This window comes from Protopterus annectens, chromosome 5.part0 (assembly GCF_019279795.1).
Source record: "Protopterus annectens isolate FY-2018-M chromosome 5.part0, PAN1.0, whole genome shotgun sequence".
NCBI lineage: Eukaryota > Metazoa > Chordata > Ceratodontiformes > Protopteridae > Protopterus > Protopterus annectens.
Genome location: NC_056735.1, coordinates 1,855,375,825 through 1,855,391,782, shown reverse-complemented (window position 1 = coordinate 1,855,391,782; position 15,958 = coordinate 1,855,375,825). Strand labels below are relative to the sequence as shown.

The 15,958-nt window shown below is 41.4% G+C and overlaps 1 protein-coding gene across 2 annotated transcripts in view; it reads left to right on the top strand.

Moving 5' to 3' along the window:
* RNASEH2B (ribonuclease H2 subunit B) overlaps positions 1 to 15,958 on the top strand; it is a 593,154-nt gene that overhangs the window by 62,643 nt on the left and 514,553 nt on the right. For both annotated transcript variants that reach the window (XM_044071685.1, XM_044071684.1), the window contains exon 2: positions 2,334 to 2,411. In XM_044071685.1, coding sequence (XP_043927620.1) covers positions 2,334 to 2,411 — 78 coding nt within the window. The remainder of the gene's footprint in view (positions 1 to 2,333; positions 2,412 to 15,958) is intronic.

The window sequence follows — 15,958 nt, the reverse complement described above, 5'->3', positions numbered from 1 at the left end:
ACATATCAATGCAACAATGTATAAACAGGTATTAACAGCATATTACCTTCAGGATTAAGAATGTAATAAGTAGTTTTAGTTATGATTTTGGCCATTGTGATATAGAGAGGGGTGGCTGAAGAGAGGGCACTTATAGAGGAGAGGCATGTGAGATGGACAGGGTGTTAGTCAGGGTTGGTGCAGGGACATATCCAGTGTGATTTAATGTAATATTTGATCTTGGTTTTTAATACGGTTAGTGAAGTTTCTAGGGTCAGGTCTGGTAGTAGTGAGTTCCATATCTTTCCGACAGAGTTAGCAAAGAGAGAGTTACCAGCAGTGTGGCTGGATTTTACTGTTTGAACTAGGAGTTTGGTGGAGGAGTGGAATGGTTGATTGTTGCTGTAGGAGCAAATCAATTTTTTATGGCAGGGGTATTTTCTGGCCGGTGGAGGATTTTATGGACAACTATGAGCTGGTTGAGATGTAGAAGGTGAGGTAGTTCGAGCCAGCCTACGAGATTTGGTTTGTGGCAGTGGTGGGTTCGGTAGGGTGTGCCAGTAGCAAATCTGGCAATATGGTTGTAACAACATGATAATTTATTGAGATCGGTTTTGCTCAGGTAAGAGAAAAGAGGAGAGGCATAGAGAAGGGTAGATAGTAGATGGGAGCGGGTGATTGCAGTTCTTGCGGCTGGGGTGAGGAATGATTTGATCCTACAGAGAGCGCCAAGTTTTTTATTGATGGTTTTTGTAGTTTGATTGATGTGCTCGTCGAACCTTAGATTATCAATTGACACCCAAGAGTTTAGTTTGAACATCTGGGGAGATAATGGCCCCATTACTAGCTGTTATACTGAAGGTTGTTGGGGTGGACCTACGTGTAAGGGTGAAGAGGAGTTACTTAGTTTTGTTGGGATTTAGGATTAGATGTTTGTTTAGTAGTCATTTTTCAACCAAGTTAAAGGTGTCTTGGGTTGGTGGCAGAACAAATCAAGGTGGTGTCGTCTGCATATTGAATGTAGACAGCCTCCAGTATGATTGTGCTAATTTCATTTATAAATATGGAGAAGAGAAGAGGACCTATTATTGAGCCTTGGGGAACTCCTAGTCTGATGGGGAGGCATGAGGATAGTTTACCCTGCCACAGGACAGCTTACTGCCTGCCTTGTAGGTAGGAATCAAACCACAGGAGTGCCTGATTGTCTAATGTGAAGGCCTTCAAGGTGTTCATTAGTATTTTGTGATCGACCATGTCAAAAGCCTTGGAGAGGTCTAGGAAGAGGTGCAGAGGTAAGTTTGTTATTGTTACGGTTGTGGTTTATAATGTTAGTAAAAGAGAGGAGAGCTGATGTAGTGCTGTGATTTGGCCTAAAGCCATGTTGAGAGATGGATAGTAGTTTGTTCTGTGTGAGCTACTTCTTGATTTGAATATGAACACACTTCTCCATAATTTTAGCTAGTGGAGACTAAATAGCTATGGGCCTGTAGATGGACAGTTCATTGGAACTGCCCCCCTTATGAAGAGGTATGACATGTGAGATTTTCCATATGGCGGGGATGGAAGCTTCTGATATGGTTCAGTTGATTAGAATTGAGATGGGGTATGCAATTGCATCTGCTGCCTTTTGTAGGTCGTCAGCTGGGAGGAGGTCATCTGCCAGAGTGGTGAGTCTTAGTTTCTTTCGTGAGCAGGGCCTTAATGAGTTAGTGGACACTGGTTGGAAGGGAAAGGATGTATTGGTATAGGTATTGGTAGTGTTTGGATTAGAGCCGGTGGGAGTGAGCTGGCTAGCCAAAGGTTGTGTAGTTTCAGTGAAGAAGGTGTTAAAAGAGTTAGCTATATCCTCTGGGGATTTTTGTTTGGTAGCAGATGGTGGTGGGGTGGTGGTTTGGCCTGGGTGGAGGAGTGAATGAATTCCTGCCCAGAATTTTTGTGGTTTGTTTTGGTGTATTTGCTGTAGTTTATGGTAGTAATTCTTTTTATCTATAGTTATAGATTTTTTTGGCATAATTTCTTAGTTGTCTAAATTTAAGTTGGTCTGGCAGTTACCTGAAGTGTGCTCTTTTGCAACTGATTTTGGAGACATGAGGACTGTGCTGTTATATCATTTACCACTGTTTATTGTATTAAATACATCTCATAATGGCCTGAAATTGTTTTTGCTCCTTTAGTCTATTCTTTAATTCTGGATTCCAAAGCATAGTAAGAAAGCTTACAAAGTACAGATGCCTTTTCAGTTTCTGAAGTTCTTTATTTTACACTGGCTTTTGCCTTACTATGTATAAGACTTAAGGTTTGTGTTTAAGCTTTTACAGTGTGGTCACTAACTGTTGTTTGTAATTTTCTTGCAGAGTCTGTTATCGATGCTCCCAAAAGTAAGAGTGCAGAGAGTGGACCAGTATTTACCAGACTAAGAAGCCCTTGTACAGGCACGTACGATTACTTCTGCTTATTATTTGTTAGGATTTGCATTCAGCAACTGATACTATGATTCATTTATTTTACAGTCTTTCTTAAGTTCTGCCTTAATTATGGTTCACTGTCATAATATTCTTTTAAAATAAACATTCAGCCTATTTAATGTATGGACAGTTTATGTTCTTGACAATTGTATTAGTCCTTTGGTTTATCTGTCTATCTAGTGACAGAATTGAGCTGCACTTAGCAGTTAAAGTGGAGAACTCCTATGTGCTGGTGTTTTTCCACTCTGCTTTTCACAACCTCCCACCCTCCTGGTCATACTCTTCTTCAGTGCACGCTAAAAGATTTTGACCAGGATTTTGAAATGAGTGCTACAGTACAAAGGAGTGAGGCCCCCTAAAATTGGGGAAAAAATAACGGGCAAAAACTATTTACACAAAGAGATCAGGTCACTGTTTATCTTCTTCGTATTTGTTTCTGTCTTCAGCCTATGTCAAACTTCCAGTCTAACATCAGTAATTAAACTTTACTAATTCATTAGCTCAGGTGACATAAAGGATTTTAAAGTATCACCTTACATCATTAAATAAACTTGATAACTCGTGTGCTGTAATTTTCTTTCAGATTGTTTTCCTTTGCCGAATCCTGTAAAGAATTCTATTTTCTTGTTATAGCTTTTTTAGCTACTATTAAAATCAAAAACAGCAAATGCATTCTTCTCCTTCGGATAGGTTATTTTACACCAGCTCAATGAAATGTCTCTAAACAGAGATCAAATTGCATATAATGAGTGAACTCAAAACATTCCCAGGTACCCTTCTCTAAGCCATCACTCCCCCAACAGTCACCCCCCGTATCATTGGAATAATTTTTTTCAAGTTTTACTGGAGTGTAAAAATGTTGGTGTAATTTATAAATGTTCTTGATTTAGTTACATATTTAGTGGTGAGACAACTTTCCATCCATTTCTCATCACATATATCCCTTTGTAATTTCACACTCAAAGCTGTTTTTAATTCTATATTATGGTGTATTTTCAGATGTAATGTAGCCTTATATGCTCAGGTTTAGTCTCTTACTTCTCACCACATCTGCTGTTGCCTCGATTGTAAAATCTAATATTTTTGTTTTAGTGTGACTGTTATTGAATATTTTGATATTTTCCTTCAGCTCTAATGTAAGATATGTATATATTATTTAATCTGGATGCTGGATCCCAAATAACTGCTTAGCATCTTCGTACTTGATAATCTCATCTTCTTTCAATGTCCATTCCCAGTATCATGGTTGTTTGTTCTTTTTTTTCCCCCTTATTCCAACCAGACTCATCAACTCTCGTTTTATTTTTCAATGTAATATATCCTGTAAGAATAATTCTATTTTTCCATGATCTGACTTCTTTTAAATCAAGTATTTGTTTTATCTACATATGGGAACATGTAATGTTCTGTATGTATTTGCCCTAAATCTGCCCAGACACCTGTATAAAGAGGTGTGTTTGCCTCAGCAGGTACTACCTCTAACATATCCTTCCATTTAGGCATATATCCATGTCTTGCATCTTGAATTGTTTTATCTGATCTGTAACCTTCTAGAACATTCCTAAATTCAGTAATTCTAAACCTTCTAGCTCCTTTGTTAGTATCAGTCTTTTATTGCACTCTTTCCTTTTTATTCTGCCAGATAAACTCATTATTCTCCTTTTTTTCATATTTTCGTTATCTGCTCTCTCAGGTGATGCACGTGTGCTTGAGCTACATATAGAACTAACAAGATGAAAAACATTTTAATTGCTTATATTTCTAAAATCAAGACCGTTAAATAATGATCTCCATTGTCTAATTGTGTTTGTTATCTTTTGACTTGTTTCTTCCCATATTTCCTTGTGCTTGTTCTTAGTCTAGCTTTAACTAAATCTCCAAGCATCTCATTTTTTCGTGCTCCTGCAAAGGGAAACTTCTGAGCCATGTCATAAGATTGGACATAATTCATAACAACAGCTTTTGTCTTCGTTTCGTTCATTTTGTATACTGCTTTACTAGCAAAACATTTAAACTTATCAAATCTCAGTGTTGGACACTTATCTGCAGCAGAATGTGGCAATCTTTTTGTTTATATTTCTCTACGTACACAGCAGTTAACAAAGGTGAGAGTGGGCAGCCTTTCCTAGTTCCTCTTGTGAGAATAAATGGCCAGGGAAATTCACCTCCATATTTCACCATTGCTTGCATGCTTTTGTAAATGTTCAGTATCAATATTATCCATTCTCAAGGAAAACCAAATATCTCCAATGCTCTGTTCATAAATTCCCAACTCATGCTATGAAGTGTTTTTCTATATCTAATCCGTTGATCTTAAATGTATTGTTATACATTGCATGTTTTTGAATCGTAAGATGTCTATTAATAATGTTAAATGTTTGTGTAGTCTCACCAAATCCAAATTTATGTAAATCTGTAATTAATGAGTCTATTTTGCCATTCTTTTTACCAAAACCATAGTGAATACCTTATGTTCATGATTTAGTATCAGGATGGGTGTAGAAGTCCATGTGACTAATAGATCTTTGTCTTCCTTTGGTATAACTGCCACTACTGCTTCCTTCCTTATGAAAGATCCATTGCCCCTGTAAGTTTCTTTTTTATTAGAAAATACTAATCATCTTCTTTCGGCTGTTCCCGTTAGAGGTCGCCACAGCAGATCATCTGTTTCCATTTCTTCCTGTCCTCTGCATCATGCTCTTTCACACCAACCGCCTGCATGTCCTCTCTCACCACATCCATAAACCTCATCTTAGGCCTTCCTCTTTTCCTCTTACCTGGCAGCTCCATCCTTAGCATCCTTTTCCCAATATACCCAGCATCCCTCCTCAGCACATGTCCAAACCAACGCAATCTCGCCTCTCTTGCTTTGTCTCCAAACTGTCCAACCTGGGCTGACCCTCTAATATACTGATTTCTAATCCTGTCCATCCTAGTCACACCCAGTGCAAATCTTAACATCTTTAACTCTGCCACATCCAACTCTGACTCCTGCCTTTTCGACAGTGCTACCGTCTCCAACCCATATAACATAGCTGGTCTCATTACCCTCTTGTAGACCTTCCCTTTCACTCTTATTGGTACCCGTCTGTCACAAATCACTCCTGACACTCTTCTCCAGCCATTCCACCATGCCTGTACTCTCTTCTTCACCTCTCTTCCACATTCACCATTACTCTGAACTGTTGATCCCAAGTACTTAAACTCATCCAACTTTACCAACTCTACTCCCTGCATCCTCACCATTCCTCTACCCTCCCTCTCATTTACACACATATATTCTGTTTTAGCCCTGCTGACCTTCATTCCTCTCCTCTCTAAAGCATATCTCCACCTTTCCAGGGTCTCCTCAACCTGGTCCCTACTCTCACTACATATCACAATGTCATCTGCAAACATCATAGTCCACGGGGCCTCCTGTCTAATCTCATCTGTCAACCTGTCCATCACCACTGCAAATAAGAAAGGGCTCAGAGCTGATCCTTGATGTAATCCCACCTCCACCTTAAACATATCTGTCACTCCCACCGCAGTCCTCACCAATGTCACACTACCCTTGTACATATCCTGCCACTCCCGACTTCCTCATACAATACCACAACTCCTCTCTAGGTACCCTGTCATATGCTTTCTCTAAATCCACAAAGACACAATGCAACTCCTTCTGACCTTCTCTGTATTTCTCCAACAACACTCTCAGAGCAAATATTGCATATGTAATGCTCTTTCCTGGCATGAAACCATGCTGCTGATCACTAATCATCACCTCCCTTCTTAAGCTAGCTTCCACTACTCTTTCCCATAACTTCAAGCTGTGACTGATCAATTTTATCCCTCTGTAGTTACTGCAGCTCTGCACATCACCCTTATTCTTAAAGATAGGTACCAAAACACTTTTTCTCCACTCCTCAGGCATCCTCTGACTTTCCAAAATTTCATTAAACAATCTGGTTAAAAATTCCACTGCCATTTCTCTTAAGCACCTCCATGCTTCCACTGGTATGTCATCTGGGCCAGCAGCCTTTCTATTCTTCATCCTCTTCATAGCTGTCCTTGCTTCCTCCTTACTAATCTGTTTCACTATCCCCACATCATCCAACCTTTTCTCTCTCTCATTCTCTTCATTCGTCAGCCCTTCAAAGTACTCTTTCCATCTACTCAACACACTCTCCTCACTTGTGAGTACGTTTTCCTCACTGTCTTTTATCACCCTTACCTGCTGCACATCTTTCCCAGCTTTGTCCTTCTGTCTAGCCAATCGGTACAGGTCCTTTTTCTCTCCCTCTTTGGTGTCCAATCGCTCATACAACTCTCTATATGCCTTATCCTTAGCCTTCGCCACCTCTCTCTTTGCCATGCGCCTCATCTCCTTATACTCATGTCTACTTTCTTCATCTCTTTGACAATCCCACTTCTTCTTTGCCAGCCTCTTCCTCTGTACACTCTCCTGTACTTCCTCATTCCACCACCATGTCTCCTTCTCCTCCTTCCTCTGTCCAGATGTCACACCAAGCACCTTCCTAGCAGTCTCCCTTACTAGCTCTGCTGTAGTTACCCAGCTATTCGATAACTCTTCATTGCCTCCCAGTGCCTGTCTTTACTCTTCCCTGAACTCCACCTCCCAATCACCCTTTTTTAACTTCCACCATTTAATCCTTGGCACTGCTTTCACACTCCTCCTCCACTTCTTGATCACCAACATCATCCTGCAGACCACCATTCTATGCTGCTTAACTACACTTTCCCCAGTCACCACTTTACAGTCTCCAATCTCCTTCAGACTGGCCCTCCTACATAGGATATAATCCACCTGAGTGCATCTTCCTCCACTCTTGTACGTCACCCTATGCTCCTCCCTCTTCTTAAAATACGTATTCACCACAGCCATGTCCATCCTTTTCGCAAAATCCACAATCATCTGACCTTCTGCATTCCTCTCCTTAACACCATACCTACCCATCACTTCCTCATCCCCTCTGTTCACTTCACCAACATGCCCATTGAAGTCCGCTCCAATCACTAGTCTCTCACCCTTGGGTACAATCACCACCACTTCATCCAACTCGCTACAAAATTTTTCTTTCTCATCCATCGCACACCCAACATGTGGAGCATATGCACTAACAACATTCATCATTACACCATCAATTTCAAGCTTCATAAATATCACTCTGTCAGACACTCTCTTCACCTCCAAAACACTCTTGGCATACTGTTCCGTTAGGATAACCCCTAGCCCATTTCTTCTGCCATACACACCATGATAGAACAATTTGAACCCGCCTCCTATACACGTGGCCTTACTTCCCTTCCATCTGGTCTCTTGCACGCACAATATATCAACCTTCTTTCTCTCCATCATATCAGCTAGCTCTCTCCCTATACCAGTCATATTGCCAACATTCAAAGTTCCTACCCTCAGTACTACACTCCTAATCTTCCTCCTCTCTTCCTGCCTTTGGGCATGTCTTCCCCCTCCTCTTCTTCTTTGGCCAACAGTAGCCCAATTTCCGCCAGCACCCTGTTGGCTAACAGTACTGGTGGCGGTCGTTGTTAACCCGGGCCTCGACCGATCCGGTATGTAATTATGAAAAGTTCTCCGCATCAGTAATTTTTGGCAGAGTTTTTACGCCGGATGCCCTTCCTGACACAACCCTCCCCATTTATCCAGGCTTGGGACCGGCACAAATAAATGCACTGGCTTGTGCATCCCCAGTCCTTCTTCTCTAGTTTTTCATATTTGTATTGGAATTCCATCACCTTCAGGTATCTTTTCTGTGTTCTGATGTCATACCTGTAATTTCATTTCTTGTATTCTCATTAACAAAGACTTCTTTTCTTTCCTGTTATCTGAGACAGGTGCAATTCCTCAAATATATTTTAATTTCTTGTGTATTCTTACCTACTTGTCAACTGTGTGCATGTAAAGAACTGTTTATAACTTAGCGTTATCTGGTTCTGCTTCTGCTATACCATTCACCTGATTCCTTACTTTTGTTCTTTCAGCTTTTTGTTGCCTTAAATTTTCTGCTAACAGTTTAGTTGATGCAGGCGTACAACAAAAAAAGTTGCCATTGCTGAGTGTTCATTTGTGTTCTCTAAATATTCTTGCATTATGTTCCTAGCTTCTCTCAGTTAACAGACCCACCCATTCTCTTTTGTCTTTATTAGTCACTAACTTTTTGTAAAGTCTCCAAGTAATTTTATTACTGCTGCTCCACATCTCATTCACTTTCATTCGCTTTCATAATCATTTTATTATCCTTAATTTACAGCTCTGCCACCCATTGCTGATGTTCTTCATCTCACATTGCTGCAGTCCTTACATATGGGTAGTCCGCTGTCCTCGGTCGGCCCGAATATCAAAGTATTAGGCTGACGTCGGTCAAGGCGCTTAAGACTGACATCAGGACGTCAGGGTACAAATGCGCATGACCGACGTCATATCCTCAGTCTTTTTTGCCGCATGGTCCGATGCAGAAGCAGCGTTGCAAGTGCCGTTCGGCGTTCTGGAATTTTTCGAATTCGGAGTTTCAGACCGAGTCAAAGTTGGCTAAGTACCCCGTTGGGGAATATTTTAGTTTTTTCTTGCCTCAGTGGTTTACCGGATGTCAGAAAAAGTGAATAACTGTATTTCTTGTGGGAAGCAGATACCGCATAGGGATTATCATTCTTTGTGTATTCCTTGTTTGGGGCCTGAGCACGACGTTGTTGGGTGTCGCTTTTGTGCTAGGTTCAATAAGCGCACTATTAAGCGAAGGTTAGATTGTGCTAGGCTGGTCTTCGGGAAGCGGTGCAATTATAATATGCCGCCGGATTCTCCGGCCCGCTTCTTCAAGAAGCGCAAAGACAAAGCAGCTAAACCCAGGCAAGAAGAGTCGTCCGTGCGGACGCCGGTTCTTTAGAGGCGCCAGTGGAACCGTGGTTCCGACGGAGGCTTCTCTGGAGTCCCAGGGGGAGACTTTGATATTGCAGGATGTGGCCTCTCAGGAGGCAGCCCAGGCTGAAGGGGCTTCTCAGGTTACTGTACTCCCTCCTTCCTAGGGTGGTTAGGCCCTCTCCTTCTGTTTCCAAGGCTTCTCCCAGAGGCAGGCAAGGTTTAGCTTCTGTTGGTGTCACTCCTAGTTCAGCAGGGTCTGTGCCCAAGAAGCACATGCTTAAAATGGCAGAAGATTTAATAACTTTGATTAGAGGTTCTTTACCCTCCTGATAAGAGGCCTAGGGTGGAGCCAGAGTTGGGGAGTTTTGAGCAGGCTTGGATGTTTCAGAGTCTTCGGCTGAAGACTTGCAGGAGTACTCTCCTTATTCTGATTCTGATGCAGATGATTCACTCCTTCTGCTTCTCCTCCAGAGGATTTCTCTTTTTCAGAGACTCTTCATTCCATGAGGGAACATTTTAAGTGGGAAGGTCAGGACTTCTCTGATTCCAGGAAAAGGCTTAGGAATTTTGCTTTTGCCCCAGCATAGGCCCTTGGCTATACCACCTGTTCTGGATGTTGTGGAAGATGTGTTTGCAGAGGCTTCACTTAATCCTGATTCTTTGCCTCCTGCTCCTGTTAAACCGGATAGGTATTACAGGGTGCCTGAGGCTCATAAATATCTTTATAAGAGTCCTAGGGCGGACCCAGAAACTGTTAGTCAGGGACCTAAGAGTGTCAAGGCCTCTGTTGTAAAAAATCCGGTTCCTCCAGATAAAGAGGCCAGAGCTTTGGATAGATGGGGAAAGAAAGTCTATACTTCTTCCACCTTAGCTATGAGGGCTTTGAATTGCCAGTTTCACATGTTGAAATATCAAAACTATCTTCTTTCTCAATTAAAGTCTAAGGTAGATGCTCTGGCGGAAGGCATTGAGTGTAAAGAATTGCAAGATTTGGTGCATGTCTCTGAACAAGTGGGTAAGCATTCTTTACAATGTGGTTTTGATGCTGTACAGACCTCGTCTAGGGTGGCTGCCACTGGTTCAGTTCTTCGCAGGCACGCCTGGCTGAGGGATCAGAATTTATCTGACCATGTTAAGACAAGGATTTTGGATGCTCCTTTACAGTCTGATGTGTTGTTTGGTTCACCTGTGGAGTCAGTCTTGAAGAAAATGGAAGACAAGGCTAAGTCTATGCAGGCTGTTAAAGATTTTTTGCAAGTTCAGCCTCCCCAGTTTAGTAGGAATTGGCCTGCTAAGGGGTGGACGTATCCTTCTTATGCTTCTCAGTCTAGGGGTAGATCTAGACATGGTAGGGGTAGAGCTCAGAGTTCCTTCAGACCTAGAACAGGGAGTTCACCTGCACAATCTTCGGTGAGGGCAGGGGCCAGTCCTTTCGTAAACAGGCCCAATGACCTACCTTTTCAGCTGCCAGATCCTTCTTGCCTGGCAGCACCTTTGGGAGGAAGGTTGGCACTCTTCAAGGAAAATTGGAGTTTGATTACCCAAGACAGATGGGTATTGGATATCATACACCAAGGTTACAAGTTTTATTTCCATACCTTGCCTCCTTTCAAAGGCATGCCGGACGTTCCTCCTCAGCAAAGACTAGAGGCTCACAAACAAATTTCTCTGCTACTTCAAATAGGGGCCATACAACCGGTCCCTCTGCCAGAAGTGGGCCTAGGATTTTATTCTCGCCTGTTCCTAGTACCAAAGAAGGGGAACACGTGGAGACCAATTTTGGATTTATCTATCCTCAACACATATCTGGACATTCCCAAGTTCAAAATGTTGACGTTACAACAGCTTTTACCTCTGCTGGGCAAAGATCACTGGATGGTGACTCTGGATCTCAAGGAGGCTTACCTTCATGTTCCTATCAGGCTCAGTTGCAGGAAGTATCTGCGTTTCGGGCTGGGACTTCTCATTATCAGTTCTCTGCATTGCCCTTTGGCTTATCTACTGCCCAGAGTGTTCACGAAGGTTCTGGCTCCAGTGATAGCTTTCTTCAGGCTAAGAGGAATACAGATCTATCCTTATTTGGACGATTGCCTGATTCTGGCCCAAGAAAAGGACAAACTTCTTCATCATTTACAGTATGTGATAGCAGTGCTAAGATGCCTGGGGTATTCTGTGAACAAAATAAAGTCCAGTCTAGTACCCTCTCAGGACATGTGCTTTCTGGGTGTGAGACTGAATACAGCATCCCAGATGGCCTTTTTGACCCCGGACAAACAAAAGAATCTTTCTCTGTACTTCCATCAATTGTCTCATCAGTCCAGGCTGACTGCAAGGACAGTCCTTCAAGCCTTGGGGTTCATGGCATCTTGTATTCTGGTGCTTCCCAATGCCAAACTGCATATGAGGAAGCTACAATGGTATCTCAAAAATGTATGGACACAGCACTGCCAAGATATGGACACTGTCATTCAGATAATACCTTGCATTCAAAAGGAATTTTTGTGGTGGGCTCAGGAATGTCACCTAAACAAGGGACTCTCTGTGACCCGCCAGAGGCGAGTCAGATTCTAACGACAGATGCCTCAGACAAAGCTTGGGAGCTCATCTAAATGGAAAGTGGGTACAAGACACGTGGCCTGCCAAACTTCAACATCTACATATCAACTTGAAGGAGATGTTAGCAGTCCAATTTGCATTAGTAGCTTTCAAGGATTTACTTCTTCCAGGGCAGGTGTTGGTTCTAACAGACAACACAACTGTCATGTGGTACATCAACAAGCAAGGGGAACGATTCTTATCCTCTATGCAGACAAGCAATGATTTTGTGGGAGACTGCTCTCAGTTTACAGCTAAATCTTCAGGCAAGGTTTCTGCCGGGAGCACAGAACTCCTTAGCAGATGTGTTGAGCAGACAAATTATGGATCCCCACGAGTGGAAATTGGATCCTCATGTATTTCAGAAATTGACAGTGTTATGGGGAACTCCAGACATAGATCTGTTCGCTTCTCCACTAAACTACCAGCTGCCAAAGTTTTGCACAAAAAGGTTTCATCCCACAGCTTGGAAAGTGGATGCTCTCTCATTCAATTGGAGCAATCTTCATGTGTATGCCTTTCCACCTCTGCCTCTCCTCCCAAAGGTACTCCTGAAGGTCAGACAGGACAAGCCAAAGATGATTTTAATAGCTCCAGATTGGCCTCGACAGCACTGGTACCCATTACTGAGAAGTCTGATACGGGAGCCTCCATGGCCTTTGCCTTCGATTCCACACCTGCTGTCTCAGGAGAACAGTCATTTACTCAATGTCAAACTTCACTCTCTACATCTAACAGCCTGGCATATTCTGTTTTAAACCCTGGAGGGTCTCAGCTTCCACAGCAAGTTTTGAATGTTATTTTGGAGGCCAGAAGGCCTAGTACAAGGAAAGTGTACGCAGATAAATGGAGGAGATTTTTATTTTGGAGTACAGCAAAGGAATTTGATGTTTCTAAGCCTAATTTAAGTGTGGCTCTTCAATATCTTACTGAGTTACTGGACAAAGGTTTGTCCTTCTCCTCTATTGAGGTTCATGCTGCAGCAATTTCTGCTCACTATGACTGTGACCCACCATTGTTTTCTCATCCTTTGTTTAAGCAATTCCTTAGAGGGGCAAAGAATATAAGAGCCCCACGTAGAGCTCCTACTCCTGCTTGGGATCTCAATTTTGTGTTGGAGAAACTCACTCTACAACCTTTTGAGCCTGCAGCTATTGCCGAGTTGAAATATTTATCATGGAAGACTGCTTTTTTGTTGGCCATTACCTCTGCGAGAAGGGTTTCTGAATTACAGGCCCTTATGGCGGTTGAGCCTTTCTTAATTTTCCATAAGGATAGGGTATCTTTGCGTACTAATCCTTCCTTTATGCCTAAAGTGGTTTCTAGTGTGGCTTTAAACCAAACTATTCATTTGCCTACTTTTTATGCAAACCCCCAAAATAAAGGGGAAAAGATTTTGCACACTTTGGATATACACAGGCAGTTGCGATATTATTTGAGCAGAACTAAAGGGTTCAGACAGTCTCAGCAGTTATTTGTTTCATTTGCTTTGGGTTCTCAGGGCAAGCCTGTTTCTAAACAAACTATTTCTAAGTGGATTGGGTTTTGTATTGCTTTCTGTTATTCCCATCATGGTAAGGAGATTCCAGCTGGGATTAGGCCTCATTCCACTAGGGCTACTGCCACTTCTACAGCTTTTTAAGGGGTGGCAACTAAAGATATTTTGGAGGCAGCTACTTGGAGTTCAGTGCATACTTTCTCTAAGCATTACCACCTTCCACTTTACTCTAAATCTAGGGCTGGTTTTGCCACTGCAATTTTACAGGGCATTTTGGCAGCTCCTAATGCTTTCTAGTTTTGCCATCCTCCCTTACCTCTGCTTTGGGATTCTACCCATATGTAAGGACTGCAGCAATGTGAGATGAAGAACATAGTACAGTTTTGTACCTACCATAAATGTAGATGTTCGAAGATCCACATTGCTGCAGTCCAATTTACCCTCCCTCCTTCCCCTCTGTAGTTAGAGGCGGTTGTGTGGTTGGGGTTGTGAATATTGTGGATATTGTATATATTGTACATATGATTAGTGCAAGGGTGGTTGGTTGTTTTTTGCTGTCTTTTGGTTTTGGCCTTTCTTTTTAGGGTCTTCTGACATCTGGGGCAAGAAAAGACTGAGGATATGACGTCGGTCATGCGCATTTGTACCCTGACGTCCTGATGTCAGTCTTAAACGCCTTGACTGACGTCAGCCTAATACTTTGATATTCGGGCCGACCGAGGACAGCGGACTACCCATATGTAAGGACTGCAGCAATGTGGATCTTCGAACATCTACATTTATGGTAGGTACAAAACTGTACTTTTCTTTACTACTTACTTGAAGAGCTAGGAACTGCTGTCTTATGATTTGATCCACCCATTTGCTAAACACCTTCTTTTTCAAAAAGTACTCTGGGAAGTGCCAGTGCTTTTCAGAAAATTTCCTTGCCTGCCGAAACTTTATCTGTAGAGGTACATGAAACAGCTGTATCACTGAATGTATTTTTGTTGTTTCAACCATACCTGTATGCTCTTAAAACACAGCATCTGTCTAATCTTGGCCAAGATCCATATTTCCCTGAAAGGTATGTATAATCAGGATTACTGCGTTCTGTGTTCATTACCTCTAGCAAGCTACATGCATATATTTTCCTTCCTTTGGTACATTTTTACGTGTGTGTCCTCCTGAGAAATCTTATTTCTAATAGTGTTTCAAGTCCCCTAATGTTATCATAAATCCTTGTTGAAAATCTACTATTCCCCTCGCCCTCAAAATATGTTTAATAACTTGGTTTGTAGATTTTCGGGGGCACCGACACCATGGCAAATAAGTCATGCCATTCCTGGCGCTGCACATGTTCTTCACCAATTTAAGACTTTGTGCTCACCATACGATACTTTCCAAATACTCTTCGTAAACAGAATACTCTCAAACTCTCACTGAAATGACAAACCAATTTTTATAAATAACTGCTGCCTGTACAATACACTGTTACGTGTGGGCTTTCTCTTTAGTAGCTTCTATCACTGTAAAATCTTAGAATACCTAACTGTAACTACTGTATGTGAAAATATAAATGGAAATGTAGCTTTTCTGTGTTTAACTGGAACTAAGTATAATGCAATGTAAACAAATGGAGGTTTTCTCCCTGGGCCTCCACTGAAAATCGGTATTAGAGTTGGAGTGTCCTGATAAACAAAGACAAATAAATAAATAAATAAATAAATAAATAAATCTCAGTAAACTTTAATCACTATAAATCTTTTCCTCTCTGCCTCTCCTGAGACATTATTCTAAGCTTTTTCTTAAGTAGTATTAAAACTCCTGTTTTTTGTTTCTTTTTGAGTCAATAATAAAAGCCCTCCTTTCCAACCTTTCATGCTGTTTTGAATTTGAATGTCTCCTGCAGTATTATCTGAGCATTACTTTTGAAAATGTATATCAACGTTATTTTCTCCTGTTTTGTTATTTATAAAACCAGTAGTATTCCATATTAATAGGTTAACATATTACTTTTTCTTTACCTGTAATCCTGGTCTATAATACTCTACCTCAATACTTTCCTGAATCATTATTTATTTTTTTTCTAGCATGACTTTATTCTTGTCCCTGATCCAGAGTGCTGTCTGCAAAAATCAGCCCTCCCCCCTTCCATTCGTAACAAAAGTGCAATAAGTATGTGCTGCCTATAAGTTACAACGGCAACATAGCTACAGGCTTAAAAAAGTAGTGCAAGTAGAATTTATACCGTTGTATAAAAATTCACTCACCTACATTTCTTCTCTAGGCTAGAGAAGTATTTACTTTGAAAATTGCACAAACAAAAAATATACATTTGTCACCTACCTCCAGCTGTAAGTTTGTTTGTGAGAATAAAATTTCATTTAGTCTTAATTATTTGCTTTGGTTACTAATGTTTTTTTTTCTGCACATACATTGTTCTTTAGAATACTTTTAACTTTCAGCTAGACGTATGTGTTTTTTGCCTTTTCCCAGGAGCTAACACAATTCTAGCTTTATATTAAAATGGATTGTCCTATCCCCATTTCTAATGTGGTG